General features: G+C 32.7%; 1 protein-coding gene across 6 annotated transcripts; it reads left to right on the top strand.

Moving 5' to 3' along the window:
• The first annotated feature begins 9,896 nt into the window (after positions 1-9,896).
• LOC102589655 (uncharacterized) lies at positions 9,897-20,971 on the top strand. Of its 6 annotated transcripts, none has more exons than XM_006347543.2 (12): positions 9,897-9,965; positions 10,841-10,918; positions 12,081-12,249; positions 12,427-12,953; positions 14,023-14,108; positions 14,195-14,667; positions 14,798-15,292; positions 15,424-16,219; positions 16,352-16,582; positions 16,686-16,810; positions 17,444-17,811; positions 18,980-20,971. In XM_006347543.2, exons 2-12 carry the CDS (start codon positions 10,871-10,873, stop codon positions 20,747-20,749), a joined length of 5,088 nt encoding a protein of 1,695 aa, XP_006347605.1. In that variant the 5' UTR covers positions 9,897-9,965; positions 10,841-10,870; the 3' UTR covers positions 20,750-20,971. The 6 variants fall into 6 exon arrangements, with proteins under 6 accessions (XP_006347605.1, XP_006347600.1, XP_006347601.1 ...); XM_006347538.2 differs by lacking the exon at positions 9,897-9,965 and adding an exon at positions 10,157-10,399; XM_006347539.2 differs by lacking the exon at positions 9,897-9,965 and adding an exon at positions 10,158-10,399 and having other exon boundaries at positions 12,436-12,953.
• Positions 20,972-21,251: the final 280 nt, after the last annotated feature.

The following is a 21,251-nucleotide window of genomic DNA, read 5'->3' as shown; positions in this document are numbered from 1 at the left end:
TGTTAGTGAAAACTTACAAGATAACAAAAATACAAGATTACAATTGAAAATAAATATGAAGAAAATAAATCTCTTCAGGCTGAGGCGCGGATATCTCGCTCTCTTTAAGGAGATTCAAGCCCACTGCAGCAAATGTTTTCACCGGTCCAGCAGTAGTCCTTCTTGACTTGTCCCCTCCAGGATACAACAGCCTATTCACAATATATAACTCAACAACCCTGGACAAGAGTTGAGTTCAAAGCTCCACAAAAAGAACACCTTCCTTCAACTAATAAGAACTCTCTTTTTTGACTAACTCTTTCACTCTATATTTTTCTTGTGTGTAGTCCCCCCCAAACCAAATGAAGACTATCACTATTTATAGTTGAGGAAGTCTTCCTACCAATTGATAGGAAGATAATGGGTAGTAAATAGTGAAGATAAATGGCCTTAGGAGTTACATAGGTTACAAGGTATAATGGAGGAATAAAAGAATGAAATAAAGGAGAGGATAACAAATGCACCAAGTGTTACACTTTGACTATTCTAACGTTCACTGCAACGTTCATCAGAAAGCAGCAAAGTCCATAATACATATGGTCATTAATTGACCACTAAGTAATGAGGAACAAATGCATGTAACTCCCACGTCCTCTATTCCATCTTCATGGCAGAATGGCTATACTAAGTTTTAACAAATTAATATATAAAATATTAATATTAAAATGCTAATAAACCAACACACTTTAATTTCATGGGGATCCTATCACCCCTTGAACTTTTTAAAATTGAAATTTCTATCTTCCTAAACGCCTACTTGGCAAAGTGATTGTATTTCACTCTCTTTGAGAGAGTGAAGACCAAAAACAAATATTAAAATATTATTTCTAATATATTTTTCATAAATATATGTATTTTTATTTATTATTCCTTTTTTCCTTAATTGTTTTTATTCTCTTTTAATTTGTTTTCTTCTTGATACAACATATATGGCAAGCATCAAATTTCATCACCATTTTGAAATCATCGCCAACACTATGTCAATCATACACCACAAATCGTATTAGCAGTTTCACCCACCAGTTTCCACAATCAAGAATTATGTACCAAAATTATTTCAAATCAAAGCAAAATTAAGATTGAATAAGGATACCCAATTGTTTTTCTTCGATAAACTTTGAATATTAAGAATTTTTTTCATCCTATATTCAATACTCAACAGACCATAGAAATTTTCCTCAACTGATTTTAATATCTTGTCATTTTTCTACAAATCTAAAAAAATGTAACACCCGTTCTTTATCTTCTTCGGCCCATTGCTCTGAAAAATTGATGTAAAATCACCTAAATTCTTCTCAAAATCGTCCATAAATTCTGAATATAAGCCTTTCTCGACATTACGATTCCTTTGATATATTACCCACTCAAAATGGAGCTCGTTTGTGGCAAATCGAATTTCGAACTCAAGCTTTGAACTATCTTTAATGGAGGTTTCAAGTTTATGCTTCACATTTTAAACCATGAGCTTCAGTTTTCAGCCATACTGAACTCTTCCAACCATCAACGAAAGCAGCTCCCAAATCAAGAATATAAATTCAATAATTTCATATGGAAGCTCATCGATTTCCATGGAATTTCGGCTATTCTTCAAATCTAAAAATCTTAGCCATAAACTCACTCAAACTAATCATGTTTAGCTTCAAATTATTACCAACCATCTATGTTATCAACAAGTTTCAAATTTGAAGATCCAAAATACATCCATAAATTTTGGCATTGTGACTTTTAACTAGACAATAAAGCAGAAAGGAAAAAGAATAAAAAAAAAGTTTTTAATAAAATTTCCACCTGTCAGCACGTGGGTTTCACCGGCTAGCATAAATGTGGCTGTGACGTTTTAAGGGTGTAATAATATCAAACTTAAATAGTTCAAGGGGGTGATAGAATCCCCGTAAAGTTAAAGTGTAGTTGGAAATCCGAATATAGGTTAGGGGGGTATTTGACCATTTTCTCTATTTTCATTAATCAAGTATAAAATAGCATGAATTTTTTTTAACATACTTTAAATAAAAATTACATATCAAAAAATATTCATAAGTTTTTGTTCTTTCATATGATCTTATGAACTTTCAATCAACAGAATCATAAATTAAAATTGAAATACATAACTAAAGACAAATAATAAATTTATCATCCCATGACCAACAAAAACATTTATCGTATTTCTCTCTAGACAATCCACCTATTTTACAATAAATCTCCTTCAATAATGGAGGAGTAACATATCTTACTTTGATGTAAAAAATAAAAAGGCCATAAAACATACTTTAAAGGGATAAAAAACACAACTATTTTTATTTATTTATAATTATATATAACACAAATAGGAAAAATAAGGTCAAACACGATTTTTTTAAAAAAATAAACAAATATGTATTCCTAAATTTTAGACCTATAAATATTGTAAAAAGAAAAAGATAAATATGAATTGAAGAAGAATTCATCGTGCATAGAGGGAGCAGTTATTTCAGCCACATATTTATAATTAGTTAGTTAATTTATTTATTTTTGTTCCTTTTCTGATTTTATCTTCTTCCTTTTTTAAAAAAATAAAATTGAATAGTACTCTTCTCCTTTTAAAAAAAAAATAGATTTAAAATACTTTGAGTTTTTAATTCCAGATTAAAAAAAAAAAAAACTCCATATGTGGAGTAGTTATTTTAGCCATGTATTAATAAATAGTTAGTTAACATTTTATGTAATTTTTATGATTTTACTTATTCTTTTTTTTTTGTTTAAAATTTTGAATTTTTAATATTTTAAAGGTAATATTTAAGAAAAAAGAGAAAGTTAAATGCTCTTTTTTCATCTGAGATTACCATAAATATTTAAATATATTGAATTAAAAATATTAATTTAAATTCTGAAATTAAAAATTAAAGATATTTTAAAATTTGAAGATCTATTTAAAGGATAAGAATATTTTTTAATTCTATAAAAAAAAAAAAAGAAGATAAAACTAGAAAAGGAACAATGAAATATTATATGTGAACAAAATAACTACTCCTTGCATGATAGACTCTTTTGAAACATAGTTTATATTTAATTAACAAAATGAATTTTAAATATGAAATTAAAAATTAAAAATATTTTAAAAGATAGGGATACTTTTTAATTATATTTTTAATACTTTAATTTTAAAAAAATACTTGTGTGTTGTTTACGGCAATTTATATATAGTTATCTTTTTTAAAATAATATAAAATAATAATTTTAATTTTAATTTAATTTTTTAAAGTTTCCAAGTGGTAAAAGTTAGATTTTGTCCATAATACATATTTATTTTTTAGAAAACGTAGGAAGTTATACTTTTTTTTTAAAATAAAAATTTGAACCGACAAACCGTGTTTTCATTTTTTTTTTATCCATTTGTGTTTGTAATTTACTATTTTTTATCTTTATTTCCGGAATTTAAATTAATTTGGTTAATTTAATAATAAATAATAATAATTATTTTATGCATTTATTTTGCTATAAATAAGGAGGTTTTGAAAAGAAAGTTTAAAATATTTTTCCACAAAAAAAGGAATCACACACGTTTAAATTAAAAAACTATTTTAAAAATAAAATAGTTATTTATTATTTAACCTTATTACATGTAATTAATAATTTTTAATTATTTTAAAATCTTATTTTTTGTGGTATTGACGTATATTAGAGATATAACATACTTTCAATTTTTAAAAAACATTTAATCACAAATCTAAATTAAATCACATCAACATGCTTCAAATTTTCATATAAGACAATATCATATGATCTTATAAAAAAGATTCACATGTTTTTTATTTATAGTATGATAATCTCAAAACAATCTTGAGTAGTAACACAGAATTGTCAAATTTTAAAATTATTATATATGTTTATGTAATAAATACTCACCGTTTTAAAATAAAATAATTAAGACATAACAATTACAAATTAAAGTAAAAATACAAATAACGTAACATTGTTAAAAGGAGTGATAAACTTTTAAAAAGACATATGTATCAAGCATATATTTACTTTGTTCCTATTTACACGCCGTCCTTATTAAAAATAAATGTTCTTTACTTGTCATTTCACAAAATCAATACATAAATAACATCATTTCTTCCTATTTTACTTTTGAGAGTTATCAGCATTGAAAGAATGAATTTAACCAACACAAGAAAACTAAATGGTTAACTCATGTTCATTGGTCAATTTAATTAATCAAAATAAATTGATTTATATTCATTTATTGAAAACCCGATTTCAAGTGATCACTAAATAAGAGTACATTGGTAAAATCATCTAATTTATTAAAGGACGTGAAATCTAAAATGGTGACATATCAGTAGAAACGGAGGGAGTATTTATTTATTTTGTGCAAATTGAGCGCACACGAATTTTGTTGTTGAGGTTTATGTGATGAACCTACATGTATTCTCTTATTTTCTATTTTTAAATCCCAATTGTTGTGGTATTTTTTATTCTTCGAATTCAAATTAGAAATATGATTCTTTTCTGTTCTCCTCATTCAAATTACGTTATTTATCTAAAATAAAAAATCGTTAACAAGTTAATAGTAAACATATATCTTAAAAATAGCACATTTTGAATTTTATAAAGAACATTTAATCACAATTCAAAAGTAATCACATTAATAATGACTCAAAGATATATAAGATAACATTATATATCTTTTAATCGAGATGCACATGTTTTTTTCTTCATAACATGATAATCTCAAAACAATCTCGAATAGTATAACATAAATCATACGATAAAAAAATGATATTACCCCATTTCATATTAATTGTCATTATATATGTTTATGTAATAAATACTCTTCATTTTCAAATATAAGAATCATAAATTAAAGTAAGAATACATATCACATAACATTGATAGTGGAGTGATAAAACTTTAAAAAGAAACATGTGTCGTACATATATTTATTTATTTTGTGTAAATCGAGCAAATCTATCTCTATAATCTTATTTTCTATTTTTTTAACCTCAATTAATATGATGTGTATTTATTCTTCAAATTCAAATTATGTATATGATACTTTAGGTTCTCCACATTCAAATTACGTTAGGTTTATCCAAAAATTTTAGTTAAAAGTTAGTAGTAGAATATATATATATTTAAAAATAATGCACTTTGAATTTTATGAAGAATATTTAATTATATACTTAAATTAAATCACATCATCAACGCTTCAAATCTTCATTTAAGACAACATCATATGATCTTATAAGCAAGGTTCACATGTTCTCTCTTTTCACAATATGATAGCCTCAAAACAATCATGACCAGCATTACATAAATTTTACAATAAGAAAATGCGATATCACTTCATTCCACATATGGTCAATTTTATGATCGACAAATATATTTCTGCAATATATACTTATTGTTTTATAAAAAATAATTAAGATATAACATTTATAAATTAAAGTAAAAATTACATATTGCATAACATTGTTAGGGAGATAAATATTTAAAAAGACACATGTATTGTTCAAGTCAAGCACGTGTGAATTTTGTTCTCAAGGTTCGTGTGATGAACCTACCTACATTCTCTTATTTTATATTTTTTCAGTTTCAATTGATGTGATTTTTTTTATTCTCTATATTCAAATTAGTTTGTGGTCACATTCAAATTACGTAAATTTTATTCACTGCCGACTCAACAAGATTGGGGGCCTAAAGTGAAACTTAAGAGAGGGATCCTAATATTTTATTTTCTTCATCATATATACTTTAATTTAAAATCTACTTTTATAGCTTTTTTAGATGTGAAATCATTAGTTACTATTTTATAATCGATTTGTTTTAATAATTCTTTTTCAATGGATAATATAGCTAATACATTCAATCTCTCTTGAGACATTGTTGATCTTAAATAAGATTCAATCAACATTAGTTTCGAAAAACTTCTTTTGGCTAAGGCAAGTTACATGAACTATTAACACTATACTATAAGCAATGTGTGTATTTTGAAAAGAATCAAGTCTTTTTATTGGGATAAGGGTCTGAAAAATACTTCAACTTTTGGTCGGATTTGCTGTTGCGATACTAAACTTTCATAAGGACCTATTACCTCCCTAGACTATTTAATACCGTATTTTAAATATATATATTTGCCCACGTGGACATAAAAAATAATGCAAAATTATAAATAGTAATGTGTCCACGTGGGCACATATATACCTTTAAATACACTATTAAATAATTCAGGGGGTAAAAATACGGTATTAAATAGTCTAGGGAGGTAATAGGTCCTTATGAAAGTTTAGTATCGCAACAACAAATTCGACCAAAGTTGAGGTATTTTTCAGACCCTTATCCCCTTTTTATTTGATTGAATACTTTCATTAGATCAATATCTTCTACTTGTATTATTTCTATTAACACTTTTAATTCAAAAAATAAATCTAAACCATCAATATCAGGATAACTATTATGGGTCAGAGAAAGTTCAGGGTTAAGACAATATTTTTTTGAATTCTCATCATCTAGTGATCTCAAGTTACCACTAAATAAGAAATCATAAAAAATAAATCATATGCTTCAATTGGTTCAAATTTATTTTGAAGTGAAAAAATAGCTTGATCTACACTATATATTCAACTCATATGCAATTTCCTTAGTAGAAAACATAACACCCATAGTACATATAATTTTTTTCTAAAAAATAGGGACCCACAAAAATATAGGACCCCAAGCGATGACTTTAGTGGGTTAAGACGACCCTGATTTTACCCAATATTTTAATTAACAAGTTAGCCGTAAAACATATATATATATATTAGAAAATAATGCATAGAACATCTATTTATATACTAAAATCAAATCCCACTAACAACACTTCAAATCTTCATAAACAGTAAAATCTTATTAAATTAATATTTGATAAATTAATAATCTCTCTAAGATGATATTTTGCTCTGGTCCCAATTTGGATTAATGAAAATAACCATCTATTTCGATAAGATAATAATATATTTTCAGAAGACCCCTATATAAATATATGGTTAATGGTCCTATTAATATTATAAATTAATAATTCTATAAAAGTACAAATATATCTAAGACAATTTAGTGAAATATAATTCTATTGTGTTTTATTTATTGTTAAATTTTAAATCTAGTTGAATCCTATTTCTAACTTTTCTTATTGCATCCAAAAGTTTTGATGTTGCCACAACTGAAGATCTTTTTTAATGCATGTGGAATGATGTCTTTTGTACTCACATAATGCTTTACGTATTCGATTTGTCATTGTTGATTTTGTGACACCTTTGAAATGAGAAATAATTTATGGATATGGCTTAAAGAGATTTCGCTGTACTTTATGTATAATAAATTTATTTTTATGTGAATTTAATAAATATGATACATAAATTAGTAAGATACAATTACATCAAAATTAACCTTCATTAAATCTCAAAAAAATATTTTAAATTAATTAATATTAATTTATCGATAAAATAATATATTTACGAAATAATAATATTGCATGATCCCACATATATTAATTCAGTGAAATTTTACAGTAAACAATATCATATGATTTTATAAGCAAGATTCGCGTGCTTCTCCTTTTTTCTCAAAATAATATTGAGTTATAAATTATATAAATTTCACAATTAGAAAATAATTGATATCACCTCATTCCCAATTATTTGTCATTTTAAAGATTTTAATTTTAATATAAGTTATGATTTTAATTATTAGACCATCTCCAACCCACCTTTATTTTACTCTTCATTCTCTATATTTGGAGAGTAAAATAGAGAATGAGCACTCCAACCCAACTCTATATCACCCTCTATTCTTCATATTTAGAGAGGTGAATAGTAGTTCTCCAAATTTGGAGAACTACTATTCACCTCTCTAAATATGAAGAATAGAGGGTGATATAGAGTTGGGTTGGAGTGCTCATTCTCTATTTTACTCTCCAAATATAGAGAATGAAGAGTAAAATAAAGGTGGGTTGGAGATGGTCTAATAATTAAAATCATAACTTATATTAAAATTAAAATCTTTAAAATGACAAATAATTGGGAATGAGGTGATATCAATTATTTTCTAATTGTGAAATTTATATAATTTATAACTCAATATTATTTTGAGAAAAAAGGAGAAGCACGCGAATCTTGCTTTATTATTAATTTTCACTATAAAGAATATACAAAATTAAAATGATAAGATGAAAATTTTAATTTAAAAATACAACACATAATATGATAATTAAAATACAAGATAACAATACAATACATAACATAGTAATTTAAATGCAGGATAAAATACAGTACATAACATAATAATTAATTCGCGATGAAACAAGAATCATGCCGAAAAGATGCTGAACATGCATTCGGAGTTTTACAATCACGTTTTGCAATTTTTGCAGGACCGTCACATTTTTGGAGAAAGAAAGTGCTACATGATATAATGACTACATGCATTATACTGCACAACATGATAATTGAGGATCAACGTGATCTTAATGCACCAATTCAAGATGTCGTAGAGGCTCCAACTCCAACGACATAAATGGTGGTAGATGAAAATCTCCGATTTAAACAACTTCTAGCTAGACATAAAAAATTAAGGACAAAAATGCTCATTTTGAACTCCGTAATGCATTAATAGAGAATTTATGGGAGCAATGTAATAATTTTGAAAATTGAGTGTTTATGTAATTGTATTTCACTTTTATTTGAATTTGTCCATTAATTTGTATATTATATAATATTTTCTTGCAATTTATGTTATTTAAAATTTAGAATAAATATAATTTATATTAAATAAAAAAATAAAATTTTATATCACATGTAAAATTATATAAAGTAATTATTGGGAAAAAGAAATAAAGGATTTATACTATGAAATAAGAAAACAAGAATGAAATAGAAATAATAATAAAATATTGAGGAGAGAGAAAAATATTCATTTTTAGAAAGTAAAATAGAGAATTGGGTTGGAGTTGATTGTCTGGAAAAATAGAGAACTCTATATTTAGAGATTAAAATAGAGTGTAGGGTTGGAGATGCCCTTGATAAACAGTTTAAAGTCAAAATTCTAATTATTGTTATTTATTTATTATGAAAAAGTAGACAATGAAGTAACTTTGCATTTTTAAGTTGCTTATATTATCCAAATTTAATAGACTATTGACTCAAATATCAAAAGTTTTTACTTTTTACTCATGCTTACACATAAAAACATGATAACTTTTCCCACTTATAAAAAAAGAAGAAAGTCCAAGTATATATATATATAGAAAAATGGAATAATGATAATAATTTTCCAATAATATACATTCTCCATTTCAATTTTCTTAATTTACTATTTAATCCCTTTTTAAAATTAAAAAAACTGACCATTTTCCTTTTTTACAATTCATTAATTTTAACTTTCCAATGACATATTATGGTCACAAAATCTAGAAATTCATTTTATTTTTTAAGTTTCGCGCTGAATCAAACCAGACAAATAAATTGAAACAAAAAGAAGTTCCATTTTAACGATTCTTTAATTCTAACTTACCGACGACGCGTAACGGTTACAAAATTCAAAAATCCATTTTATTTTTTTAAATTTCGCGCTAAATCAAACCAGACAAATAAATTAAAACAAAAAGAGTACAAAAAGGGAACACGTGGTACCAATAATATTTTATCACATTCTCCATGGCAATAAAAATCTAATCTAATCTAATCTAATCTACCAAACTCAAATAAAAGAAAATGTACTAAAAATCTACAAAAAATACATTTTTTCCCCTATATATATAATATTAGCGTGGTCCATGGTGTGCTCCGCGCTTTTAAAGGAGAAAAATAAACGAGACTCGACAAATCCACTGTGTGTGTTTTTTTTTTCTTTTTTCTGTACGGAGCAAACAAGCGAGATGCCAGTGCGTGTTGTAACTGCTCACTGAACAAGTAACACGTTAAATTTGTTCACTTCCCCTAATCTCCGCCATTGATTTACAGTAAATTTCGGTTATTTGTTATAGCTTAGTTGATTGATTATCTGAGATTTTTACGGTGTATGATTTAATTGCTGAATCGTCCTTTAGAATTATCAAAATTAACATTTGATACCACATATAGAGGGGGGTAAGAGAGAGAGGGGAGGGGAGGGGAGGGGATACAGATAATAAGCATTTTGGAAATTTGGGGTTTTTATTCATTCTGTTTTTGTTGAATTGCATGCTTTGAATTGAATTGTTGAGATAATTAAGCGAATGGTATCTTGGATAAAGGATAAAGTGGATGCTTAATCGATCGGTTTTTCGTTGTCGGCGATGTCTAAGCATAAGGAAAGAAGTTTGAATGAGTTATACAATGTGACTTTCACTCTTTCGAAACCGAAGGCACGTTAATTTTCTGTTGTTTAATCTCTGAAATTCAATTAGGGTTTTTTTTATTCTACCTTCAATTGATGGGCTCTCTTTGAGTTTTGTAAAACTGCTTCTTGAATCGTGCGTCAATCAAAAGTTTCGATTTTTTTGTGTTTTTTCATTTTCAATCGGAATCAGTATGGAACGGCATCGTTTGTGGATAAATTTCAATGTTGATTTGTTCCTGATACTTGTTTGAAGACGATTGTTTACTTCTGTCAAGGTTAGGGTTTCTGATTAATCAAAAATAGATTTTTCTTTAATTTATTAGTACTTTTGCCCAAGGATGTTTTGGGATTTATTCAGTTTTATGCTTTGGCATGCTATACGATCTATTTGCTGTACTGTTGTTTTCCTAGATTTTTAGATGATGTTGTTTGGCTGCAACTGATAGTGTCTTTAATTCATTTTTAGATTACCCCTCTATTGAGAGGAAGCCATCGGATGCAAGGGCCGTTTGTTGAACCTATCTGTAACTTCCAGACGAATACGGTGAGACTACAGGGTAATTACATTCTGTGTGTTCATTCTTCTGACTCATTATTCTTTGTATATTCACCTTCCTATTTGTTGTCCATTAGTTTGTTTAGGAAATATATGTAAACTACGGGTTTAGTTCCTTTTTATCCTGGAGTGGTAACCTGGTTTGATAGTGTATTCTTTCCCTGCTGAAGATTTAAATTTCTATACATAGGAGAAGGGTGGGCAATATTTCTTTTGTTGTTGGATACTACTGACAAGTAGATACTTCCTCTCTACTCGCTTCCAATACTCGCCTGAATCGTCGAAACATTGTTTTGGTGTACTTTGTTGGCTTTCCGGAAATTTTCTTGTTTACAGCAAAAGGGCATTCCCATTTCTTGAGTTATAATGGCATCATTGATATTTTCTAGCTGTTAGCAACTTAGAGAAATGAGTAATGTGGTACAAGTAGATTGTGTTTGTTTTTTTCTAGATTTTGGTGTTATTTTATAATGGAAGGATGTGAGAGCCTTTTTCCTGTCCTTTAACAGAGTATCTATAAGATTTTTAGAATAGGCAATATCTGAGCAGAATGATAATCATAGGGCTTAGTCCTTCTTAGGGAAATAAATGTTTTGGAGGTGGCCAGCATACCCTTAATGCTGAAGAATACATGTTACCAGTTTCAAATAAATAAATAAATGAGGCTAGCATTGTTTTGATAAAGAAATATGAAGGACTATCCAACTGATAAAAAAAAGAACAAGAAAATGTGAAAGGCTATCTTATTAATCTGTTATAATCGGAGAAAAGATGTGTGTTCTTTTTAAAAAAAATACTACTTAAGAGTCTGAGATGTTAGGATTTGTTGACAAGTACTTTCATGATATGATTGACTCAGTTTTTTGCCATCGTCATAGTTGCCTTATTTTTTATTTTATTTTTGAGAATGTAAGTAGTGTGTCTACTGAGAAAAAGGAACAGCCTAGCACCAAGTAGGTGCTGAGGCGTGACAGGAATCCTTCTGTACAATAACAAAAAGGAGTACTGCTGTGGAAGTCCTAAACTTGCAAAGAATCAATAAAGTCTAACAATACTATCTACATTCTTTATATCCTGTAGGTTTCCCTATTATTGATTCCTCTCCTTCATCAAAACTCTTTTTTTTTTCCGAATGTTTTATTGTGTTCAGGTGTCAACTGAAGTCAATAAGGAATCTATCCCGTGTTCTCAGAATCAGAGTGTCGGTGGAAGACTAGTCTCTGGAACGTGTAACGTGTGCTCCACTCCTTGCTCTTCTTGTTTTCCTACTAGTCCAAGTCTCATGGAGTCAAAAGTTGATGAATTATCTGGAGAAACAGGTATAAATAGCTTAAGTTTCTCTGTCAATGATGTTCCGTCTTCTGATAAGACTAGAAAATGTGAAATTAGACAGAGTAGTAAAATAGACAGTGCAATTCGCACTAGTTCAAGTAACTTATCTTTCTCTGCAAACGCTGAAGTTAAAGCAAATGCAAGGACTTCTGATGTTTCATCAGTTACTTCAGATGGTGCAGTGCTTGCGAAGTTAAAGGATCCCAAATCTTTTGAAGGCCTTGATGACAACATGTCATGTATCGGTAGAGGCGATGAAGCTAATAAATTATCCAGCTTCAGTAAGACGAGTGAAGACAAATCAAGTCTTCAGTGTTCTTCTACTTCCAGTGGGAAGACTATAAATAATCAAACTTCTGCTGGATGTGTACACGTGAAAGTTGAGGCTGATGATGGTAGTCCAATTGACCATAGTAGGCAGAATGAAAGCAGTGGGGAAGAAGATAATAAGGCACCTACTGAGGCGACCTCATCAAGAAATGCACATAGTACAGGGGACTGTTTGGAAAATAACCATTCATTATTAAAGAATGATGTGGCATCTGAAGCTTCTGATGATCTACCTGCTGATACTTGTCCTGAGAAGAATGACCAAAAGAATGTTGGATCACCTGTTTCCTCTGATACAAAGGATGCCTTACAATCGCATCAAATGGATGAGAGTGAGGATTCTGACATTGAGGAGCTAGATGTAAGTAAGAGTGCTTTTGCTGTTTGCTCTTGGAACACTTATTTTCTTTCTTTTTGTTTGTTTTGTCCTCTAAGCTTGTCATTTGTCTCATCCAATAGATCAATCCCCAGGCAAGATCACCATGATATGAAACTAATAGTCAGGTTACTACAACCTGACTTTGAAGACTACGAATGATTATCATCTGTAAAAGGAAATCCGAGAAATCTTATGTTTTTATGTCTTCAGACACTGAAGAAGTCAACTAAACTTGTAAACATGTGAACACATTTGCATATATTCTTCCCATTATTAGTCACACTTAAAAATCATTAAGCCCATAACTTATATTTATCTGGTTGGACATGTTTTACCTGTCAAGTCTGAGAACTATTGAATGTCTAAAGCATGACTTATAAGGGGCATCATTCCTACTATGGGGATTAGGCGGTTCTAACTTGTTTACAGAAATTGGAATTTTTGCGCAGCAGAGCTAAATGCCAATATCAAATTCTATGGTACTTTGCTGGAGATGTTGGTACATCACTCACTGGATATCTGTAAGGGGTTATTAGAGCATTACAAAGAAAAAACTGTTGTGCAGAAAGCTAATGAATAGATTCACTTCAAATGTATGGTCAAATTGATCAGCTTCCGTATGAACACTAAAAAACAAGTGGCTTCTAATCTGCAAGAATTGCTGCTATGTCTCTTAGTTTGTTTAGATTAGTCGTGCAGATTCTTTTTGGTCTAAAAAGGCGTGATAAATAAAGGTATCATTGGAAATTCTTTTAGCAGGAAATGTTTTGTTGATAATATTACAGATTGCAATGTATGAATTAGTGCTATGCATGTGAGTTTTTTGCTTCTTTAATTGAGGCACACATTCTCTTTTATTTGTGCATACAAGTGATGCATTTGACATGTCTTGTGTTTCTTGGAGAACTGTGTGTAACTTAGATTAGGAAATCATGCTGCCTTATTATGTTTATTTTGTAGTTGTTCCCTCTAAACTAGTTTGCAAGTTTGAATCGTACCACACACCTTTTTTCCCCTTTGAAATTGACTGTAGTGTCCTTTCCAATTACAGGTGAAAGTTTGTGATATATGTGGAGATGCTGGTCGGGAGGATTTACTTGCCATATGTTGTAAATGTACAGATGGTGCAGAACATACGTAAGCCTCTAATTCATTTCATCTCCACATGGTCATTTTATTCCTCGTCTTGTGGTTGATGTGAATATTCTGTTGTTTTGTCCTAGTTATTGCATGCGAGAAATGTTACAAAAAGTTCCAGAGGGTGATTGGATGTGCGAGGAATGCAAATTTGATGAGGAAATGAAAAATCGGAAAGAAGATAAATCAGTGAAGTTTGATGGAAATGGAAAAAGTTATCCTACTGGTAAAAAAATTGCTCTTGGCAATACAGGCCTTACCATAAAAACGGAATCAAAGCCTCCTGATTTTGACGGTGACATAGCTTCTGACCCTAAAACTCCTGGCAAGAGGTGCATGGATGATACTGAAGTTTCTTCTGCAGCAAAGAAGCAGGCTCTTGAACCAGTTCCGGCATCACCAAAGACACTGAGTCCCAATAAACTTCCTGCCCTTTCTCGTGAAAGTTCATTTAAAAACTCAGATAAGGGGAAGTTGAAATCTGCTAATCTGATTTCTTCTGGAGGTCTTTCTGTTCATGATACTCCAGCTTGGGGGTCACGACTACAAACTTCTAGAGGTAATTTTATCGAAATTGGCTTGGATCTGACCTTCTCGACTCTCTAAGAAATTCTCTTATCTTTTCTGCTGCTTGGTATGTCACATAGTATGCCATAACCAATTAAGCTGGATTCTTTTTGTATCTGCAGGTACCTTTTCGAAGTCTAATTCTTTCAGTTCCCTGGCTGCAAAACGAAAAGTGCTACTTGTAGATGAAAGTTTCCCCCCGAAGCAGAAATTGGTCAGAGAGTCCACTGGTCTTGATGCGAAAGAGAGTTCTACTCGATCAATGAGCAAATCTATGTCATTTAGATCGATAAGCACTAGCCGCAACAATGTCTCTGAATCAAAAGTTAAGATGTTATCCCCTAGGTTTTCCCCTGCTCAGGACAAAGCACAAATGCAGACAAAAGAACGAAATCAATTTGAAAGGAAGAATTCTTTTAGATCAGAGCGTTCTCCCGGTACTTCTGTTCCTTCTAGAACCGATCAAAGATCAGCATTTCGAGGTGACCCTTCACCACTTCCTTCCTCAAGTAATATCCGTGATTCGCGAACAGGTCAGCTTGACAGCAAACCTATGTCACTATTGAAATCTTCTGGTGCTGTTGCTCGTAGGACACAGGATTTATCTGTTCTTTCAGGTAGAGTGGCTTTAAGTTGATATGCCTTCTGTCTCTCATTCTGTCTACTCGTATTCTTTGTTGGGAGGGGGTGGGCGTTAAAGCCTTTTACATATTCATTTTATTATGCATTTTCTGCCTATGTTAATCAGATGAAGCTAAGAAGCAGACATCTCACACATCCATCTCTACAGGAGCTCCTGCTGCCAATAAAATTAGTAGCTCTGATCAGCGACCTGACCAGAGTAGTGCAAGAGATGATTCTTTGCCAAACTCTTATATTGCTGAGAGACCAACATCTAACACTGGTGAAGGTCCGTCGGATGGACTGCCCCAGCCGAGTGAATCAAAAAATGTTGGTGAGAGAATAAAGGAGAGTTCTGGGAGACGCTTAAAACACACTGGAACTGGTACTAAGTCCCTCTTCTGCCAGAAGTGTAAAGGAAGCGGTCACTTGACAGATAGTTGCACTGTTGATGGGTCTGAATTAGTCGCTTCTGATGTTTCTGCTGTAAGAAATTCTAGAGAGGCCCCAAATGGCACCAGCAATCTTAAAGCTGCAATTGAGGCGGCTATGCTAAAGAAGCCTGGAGTATGCTGGAAGAATAGGGTTGTTGATCAATCTGATGATTTAGCTGTGTCAAACACAAATGCTGAAACAACGGCTCCGGATGTATTATGTGGTTCAAGTAGCAGAAGAATGTTGTCTTCCAACGAGGATGGCCATGGGGTGTCATTGAACTCTATGACTGTCTCTCATAAACAGGAAATCGGTAGCTTGAGGCAGCTATCAGTGCTTCCTGCTGAAGCCCTTACCGGAGCAGGAAATCTGGTGCCTATTCTTCTGTCTGATGGAAAATCTTCACTTGTTGATTTACATAGATATTCACAAGCGGCAATGTCAATACTTTCGAAGACAGCATTTCCAGAGCATGAATATATATGGCAGTATGATGTCCAACTTTATCTTATTTTTCTAAAAGAGATTTCACCCCCTAGGATTTTTGAATTTTGATAGGTTGTAGTGGTGAGATTTTATTGCATTTCAGAAGCAATTATTTATGCTTACTTTTTGTTCAGGGGTGCTTTTGAGGTTCAGAAGAGTGGAAGAAGTCTTGACCTATGTGATGGAATTCAGGCTCATTTATCAAGTTGTGCATCACCCAACGTTCTTGACGCAGTACACAAATTTCCTCAAAAGGTCCTCTTTAATGAGGTATCACGATTGAGCACTTGGCCAATACAATTTCAGGAGTATGGTGTTAAAGAAGATAATATTGCACTGTTCTTTTTTGCTCAAGATATTGGAAGGTAACTGTTCCCATTTAAATTTTCTTGCTTTCAGTAAATTGGGTTTCCCGCCAGTATTATTTGTTTTTTCATCTGACATTGATGGTATTATATAATGTCTCAGCTATGAGAGGTGCTACAAAATTTTGCTGGAGAATATGATTAGGAATGACACGGCTCTCAAAGCGAATCTTCAAGGTGTTGAACTTCTGATATTCCCATCTAACCGACTTCCTGAAAAATCTCAACGTAAGGATGACACATATTATGAGATACTTTCTTGAACTTGATATATGTTGTGTTGAAATTTTTAAGCATTATCTAAGTTATATTATGCAAGCATTATCTCACAATTATATGTCAAGCGTGAGGTTCTACAGACTGCGACAAGCTTGGTTCACATTTTTTTTTTTTTTGATGAAGTAAGTAGATTCATTTCAAGGCATCAAGAAGATGCAAGCTTTACAAGGATAGATCAGTTAAGCTTGGTTCACATTTTATTACCTTGCTTTGGCATAAGATGGTACTCGATATGGATGAATCTGGGTTTTGTGAAGTTTTTGATCCTGAACTCTGACACCAAAAATGAAGGAACCCATTGTTTACTTTTATCACATATTTCCTGTTTAATTCCCTTCCTACTATTCTTTAAGCAGATACTGCATGTCTGCTTGGTACATTAGCTACTCTTTACTTGTTTCTTTGCAATGGGGAGTATACTCGTCGGTGCCTTTCGGTTCTCATTCGCATGTAGTGGTGATTGTTATGTAGGGTGTTGAAATGAAGACATGTTCTAATGCAAACTTACTCTCTACTTCATGCAAAATGAGATGGAGAAACTGTCCTTGTTTTTTCCTTGTTCTGATCATGCTGTTTATGCAGGGTGGAATATGATGTTCTTCCTATGGGGTGTCTTTAGAGTAAAGAAGGTGCAGGCAACAACTGGAAAGCCATCTCTTGTACCCCAAGATACTCCAAAATTAATCATGCCTTTTCCAGAGAATATACATTGCCTTGGACCTGTAGACAATGTTACAAGTGGTAATGTTTCCATGGATGGTGAGGTAACTGCTTCAAAGAAGTCTAGCTGTCCATTAGTTAATGGAAATGTTGATTCTAAAGGGGCCCAAGTATGCAAAGGTGACTCTGCAGACACAAAGGTGGAGCATCTGGAGCCTAGGTCCATGTCTTCTGTACCGGCCAGCCACATGGATTTTACCCCAGAGAGGAGACAGTTTGGCATTTTCCAGGTGCTGTTTAACTTTATCATATTTGCATAGGGAGCTTCAACTTTGCTACTTTAATCAAAGATTTGAGTAGTCTGTTTTTGAATCCAAAAATCATATATTCATAGAAGCATTGCACTAGCCACTAGAGTGCCTCTTTCACGCAAAAAAAGGAAAAAGTAGAAAACACACATTGACAGTGCAAGTTCGATGCTGCTTGAGATACTTTTGTGACTTTAATATTTGTCTGCTCAGTTGCTTTACTGACTATTGCTATTTCAGTACTTATAATGATATTAGTTGTTTAGATTTTGCAAATCCGGGTTCTTTGTGTTGAACTGGTGACCTATAAACAAATCCTAGTCAACTTTGAGTCCTTTAGTCTGTATTGAACATGTCAGATATCAACTTAAAGTCCAAATGGGGCCAGTTCTGGCATTGTTGCTTTAAGTGATGAATGGTGTCATATGACATGATTTCAGAGTTTTTATCTTCTTATTTTTGGTTTGCCATTTCTGGCATATCAATTCCTCTCTTTTGGGTGGTGCAAGGATCATCCAAAGCACTTGAGTGATTTGACTTGCAATCTAGACTTATCATGCTGATCCTTAGATGGATCACAACATTTTCTATTGAGACATTCTCATTACATCCCAAGACGGTGTAATTAGCTTTGGGCAGTTAGGTGGTCCTCAATCTTTTATTTCGCTCATGTCTTGCATCATGGGGAGAAAATCTTGGACTTCTATCTGTTTACACTTGGGATATATTGTAATTGTGATATGTTATCAAGTCCATATCATTCATTTGTTGCTCACATCAAATGGCAGGAGTTGGAAAGGTAATTGGCTATTATTTCAGACTCTGCAGTTGTCCTGATTCTCTTAGATCTTGTCATAGCGTATTTATCTATTGCAAATGGTCGACCTGCTGTGCTTTGTAGTGAATATTGTTGTAGGTTTAACTTGTTATTCACAAATGTTTCTTTTATTTCTTCTTTGTAGCGAGTGTGTCAGCTCAGATTTCTTGTTATCAAAATAACGTCTAATATATCCTTCATGTTGCAGTTGTATGGGTGTACCTAATGCTTGATTGTCTTCAGGAGATTTCCCCTTGCTCTCTTTTGCTTATACACTAGTTCATTTACATTGCTGCAGCATTTACTTAATGAACATCATTAATACTCTTTTAGGTGGTTGGAGATGCTGGACGTGAATGCAAAGTGGAAGTGCTAAGTAGTTCTGCACCAGCTGCCAATTCTCAGCCATCCCGCTCTGTTGATGAAGCTGCAGGTCATATGCAGGATAAAACTTCTGTGGGCAGCATGGAGAAAGGCTTCTGTAGCACAAATGGTAGGAAATTTGAGATAAATCTGGAAGATGAGTATAAAGATGAAGAGGCATCTGAAACGAGTGGAAGTGCAGCTACGGAACCGACATGGAAGGTGCTCAATAGTGATGTGTCAAACCACCTGAAACGTCCCCGTTCAGTGGAGACCGTGATGCAATCTGCTGACTCTGGAGTTAATCGAGCAACTCGACTTTTTAATGATAATGACCTTCTAGTTGAAGAGGCACACCATGACAAAAAATTGAAGACTAATATTGGTGGATCTTATGGTAATAGCGAGCAAACTAGTTGTTCCAGTGATGATTTTTTGTCACGGATGCGTGGTTCCTCTTATGGACCCTACCTTCCGGATACTGGGTATGATGAAGCTCTGAGTAAAGCACCTGTTCCGGAGTGCTCAGAGAGTGCTGAAAGATATTTCTTCCCTGTTGATCCAAATCCTGTTAAGGCTAGCTCGATGCCTTGGCAAATGCATCATCCAGACAATGATCGGCTTAGTGATAGAGTCCCGAATCTTGAGCTAGCATTAGGTGGTGAGTCAAATTCACAGACTCGGGGAATCCCACCCTTTTTAGTTGGGAAAGTAGACAAGAAAATCATTCAGCTCCAAGGTGGTGAGACACAATCGCTGACTCAGGGCATCCCACCCTTTTTAGTTGGGAAAGTAGACAAGAAAATCATTCAGCTCCAAGGTGGTGAGACACAATCGCTGACTCAGGGCATCCCACCCTTTTTAGTTGGGAAAGTAGACAAGAAAATCATTCAGCTCCAAGGTGGTGAGACACAATCGCTGACTCAGGGCATCCCACCCTTTTTAGTTGGGAAAGTAGACAAGAAAATCATTCAGGACCAGGGTGGTGAGACACATCCGCCAACTCCAGGAATCCCATCCTTTTTAGTTGGGAAAGTAGACAAGAAAATCATTCAGGACCAGGGTGGTGAGACACATCCGCCAACTCCAGGAATCCCATCCTTTTTAGTTGGGAAAGTAGACAAGAAAATCATTCAGGACCAGGGTGGTGAGACACATCCGCCAACTCCAGGAATCCCATCCTTTTTAGTTGGGAAAGTAGACAAGAAAATCATTCAGGACCAGGGTGGTGAGACACATCCGCCAACTCCAGGAATCCCATCCTTTTTAGTTGGGAAAGTAGACAAGAAAATCATTCAGGACCAGGGTGGTGAGACACATCCGCCAACTCCAGGAATCCCATCCTTTTTAGTTGGGAAAGTAGACAAGAAAATCATTCAGGACCAGGGTGGTGAGACACATCCGCCAACTCCAGGAATCCCATCCTTTTTAGTTGGGAAAGTAGACAAGAAAATCATTCAGGACCAGGGTGGTGAGACACATCCGCCAACTCCAGGAATCCCATCCTTTTTAGTTGGGAAAGTAGACAAGAAAGTCAGTCAGGACCATTCTTCAGCTAAGGAAGCAGTTGGAGTGAAGGAGGTAGAGGATGTCTCTGCTTCTCTCTCCCTTTCTCTTTCATTTCCTTTCCCGGAAAAGGAACAACAGAAAGGTTCTGTTTCACAAACTGAGCAGGCAATACCTGAAACAAGACGCAGTAATACACCTCTCCTCTTCTTTGGGGGACTCGGCAACAAGTAGGGCGATCTTGCCAATAATGGTGTACATTTTAGTTTATTCACATGGATGCGGTAGGTTTACAGCATGTTCATAAGGATACAGGGGTTATAATTTTGTTAGGTGTTTGCAGTCAATTTCTCTTTTAGTTTGCAAGTGCAGAGTGACGGCCCTTTTGTATATATAAAGAGAATATTAGCCGTTGTGGGCTCTGATACCATAGAAAAAATTAACATTTATGCGTCAGTTTTTTCTCCTTTTAAATATTAGTTATTCCTCAGTGATCTCCCTTTATCTTTTTATGAATAAACGCATTTCTGGATGTTGGAAGGGTGGTGGCGGAGTGGTAAGTACCCCTTCATTTTTAATCAAGAGGTCTTGGGTTTGAGTCCCCTTGGGTATGAAGTCGTTTTTGTCAGGGAGCGCTTAACCACTTTCTGGCGCAAATTCGCATTTGGTCAGATTTCAGTGTGGGTACCGTGTAATGAGCATAATGCATAGTAATAACTTCATCTACTAATGTGGT

The sequence above is a fragment of the Solanum tuberosum genome, unplaced genomic scaffold, assembly GCF_000226075.1.
Source record: "Solanum tuberosum cultivar DM 1-3 516 R44 unplaced genomic scaffold, SolTub_3.0 scf00093, whole genome shotgun sequence".
NCBI lineage: Eukaryota > Viridiplantae > Streptophyta > Magnoliopsida > Solanales > Solanaceae > Solanum > Solanum tuberosum.
The sequence above is the reverse complement of the archived record's forward strand: the minus strand, read 5'-3'. Positions and strand labels throughout refer to the sequence as shown.

Excerpts from the sequence above, each read along its gene's own strand:
- LOC102589655 (XM_006347538.2), top strand. The coding sequence starts at position 10,331 with ATGTCTAAGCATAAGGAAAGAAGTTTGAATGAGTTATACAATGTGACT. Across the intron at positions 16,220-16,351 it reads GAGCATGAATATATATGGCA|GGGTGCTTTTGAGGTTCAGA; the intron begins GTATGATGTCCA and ends CTTTTTGTTCAG. Across the intron at positions 17,812-18,979 it reads GACAGTTTGGCATTTTCCAG|GTGGTTGGAGATGCTGGACG; the intron begins GTGCTGTTTAAC and ends ATACTCTTTTAG.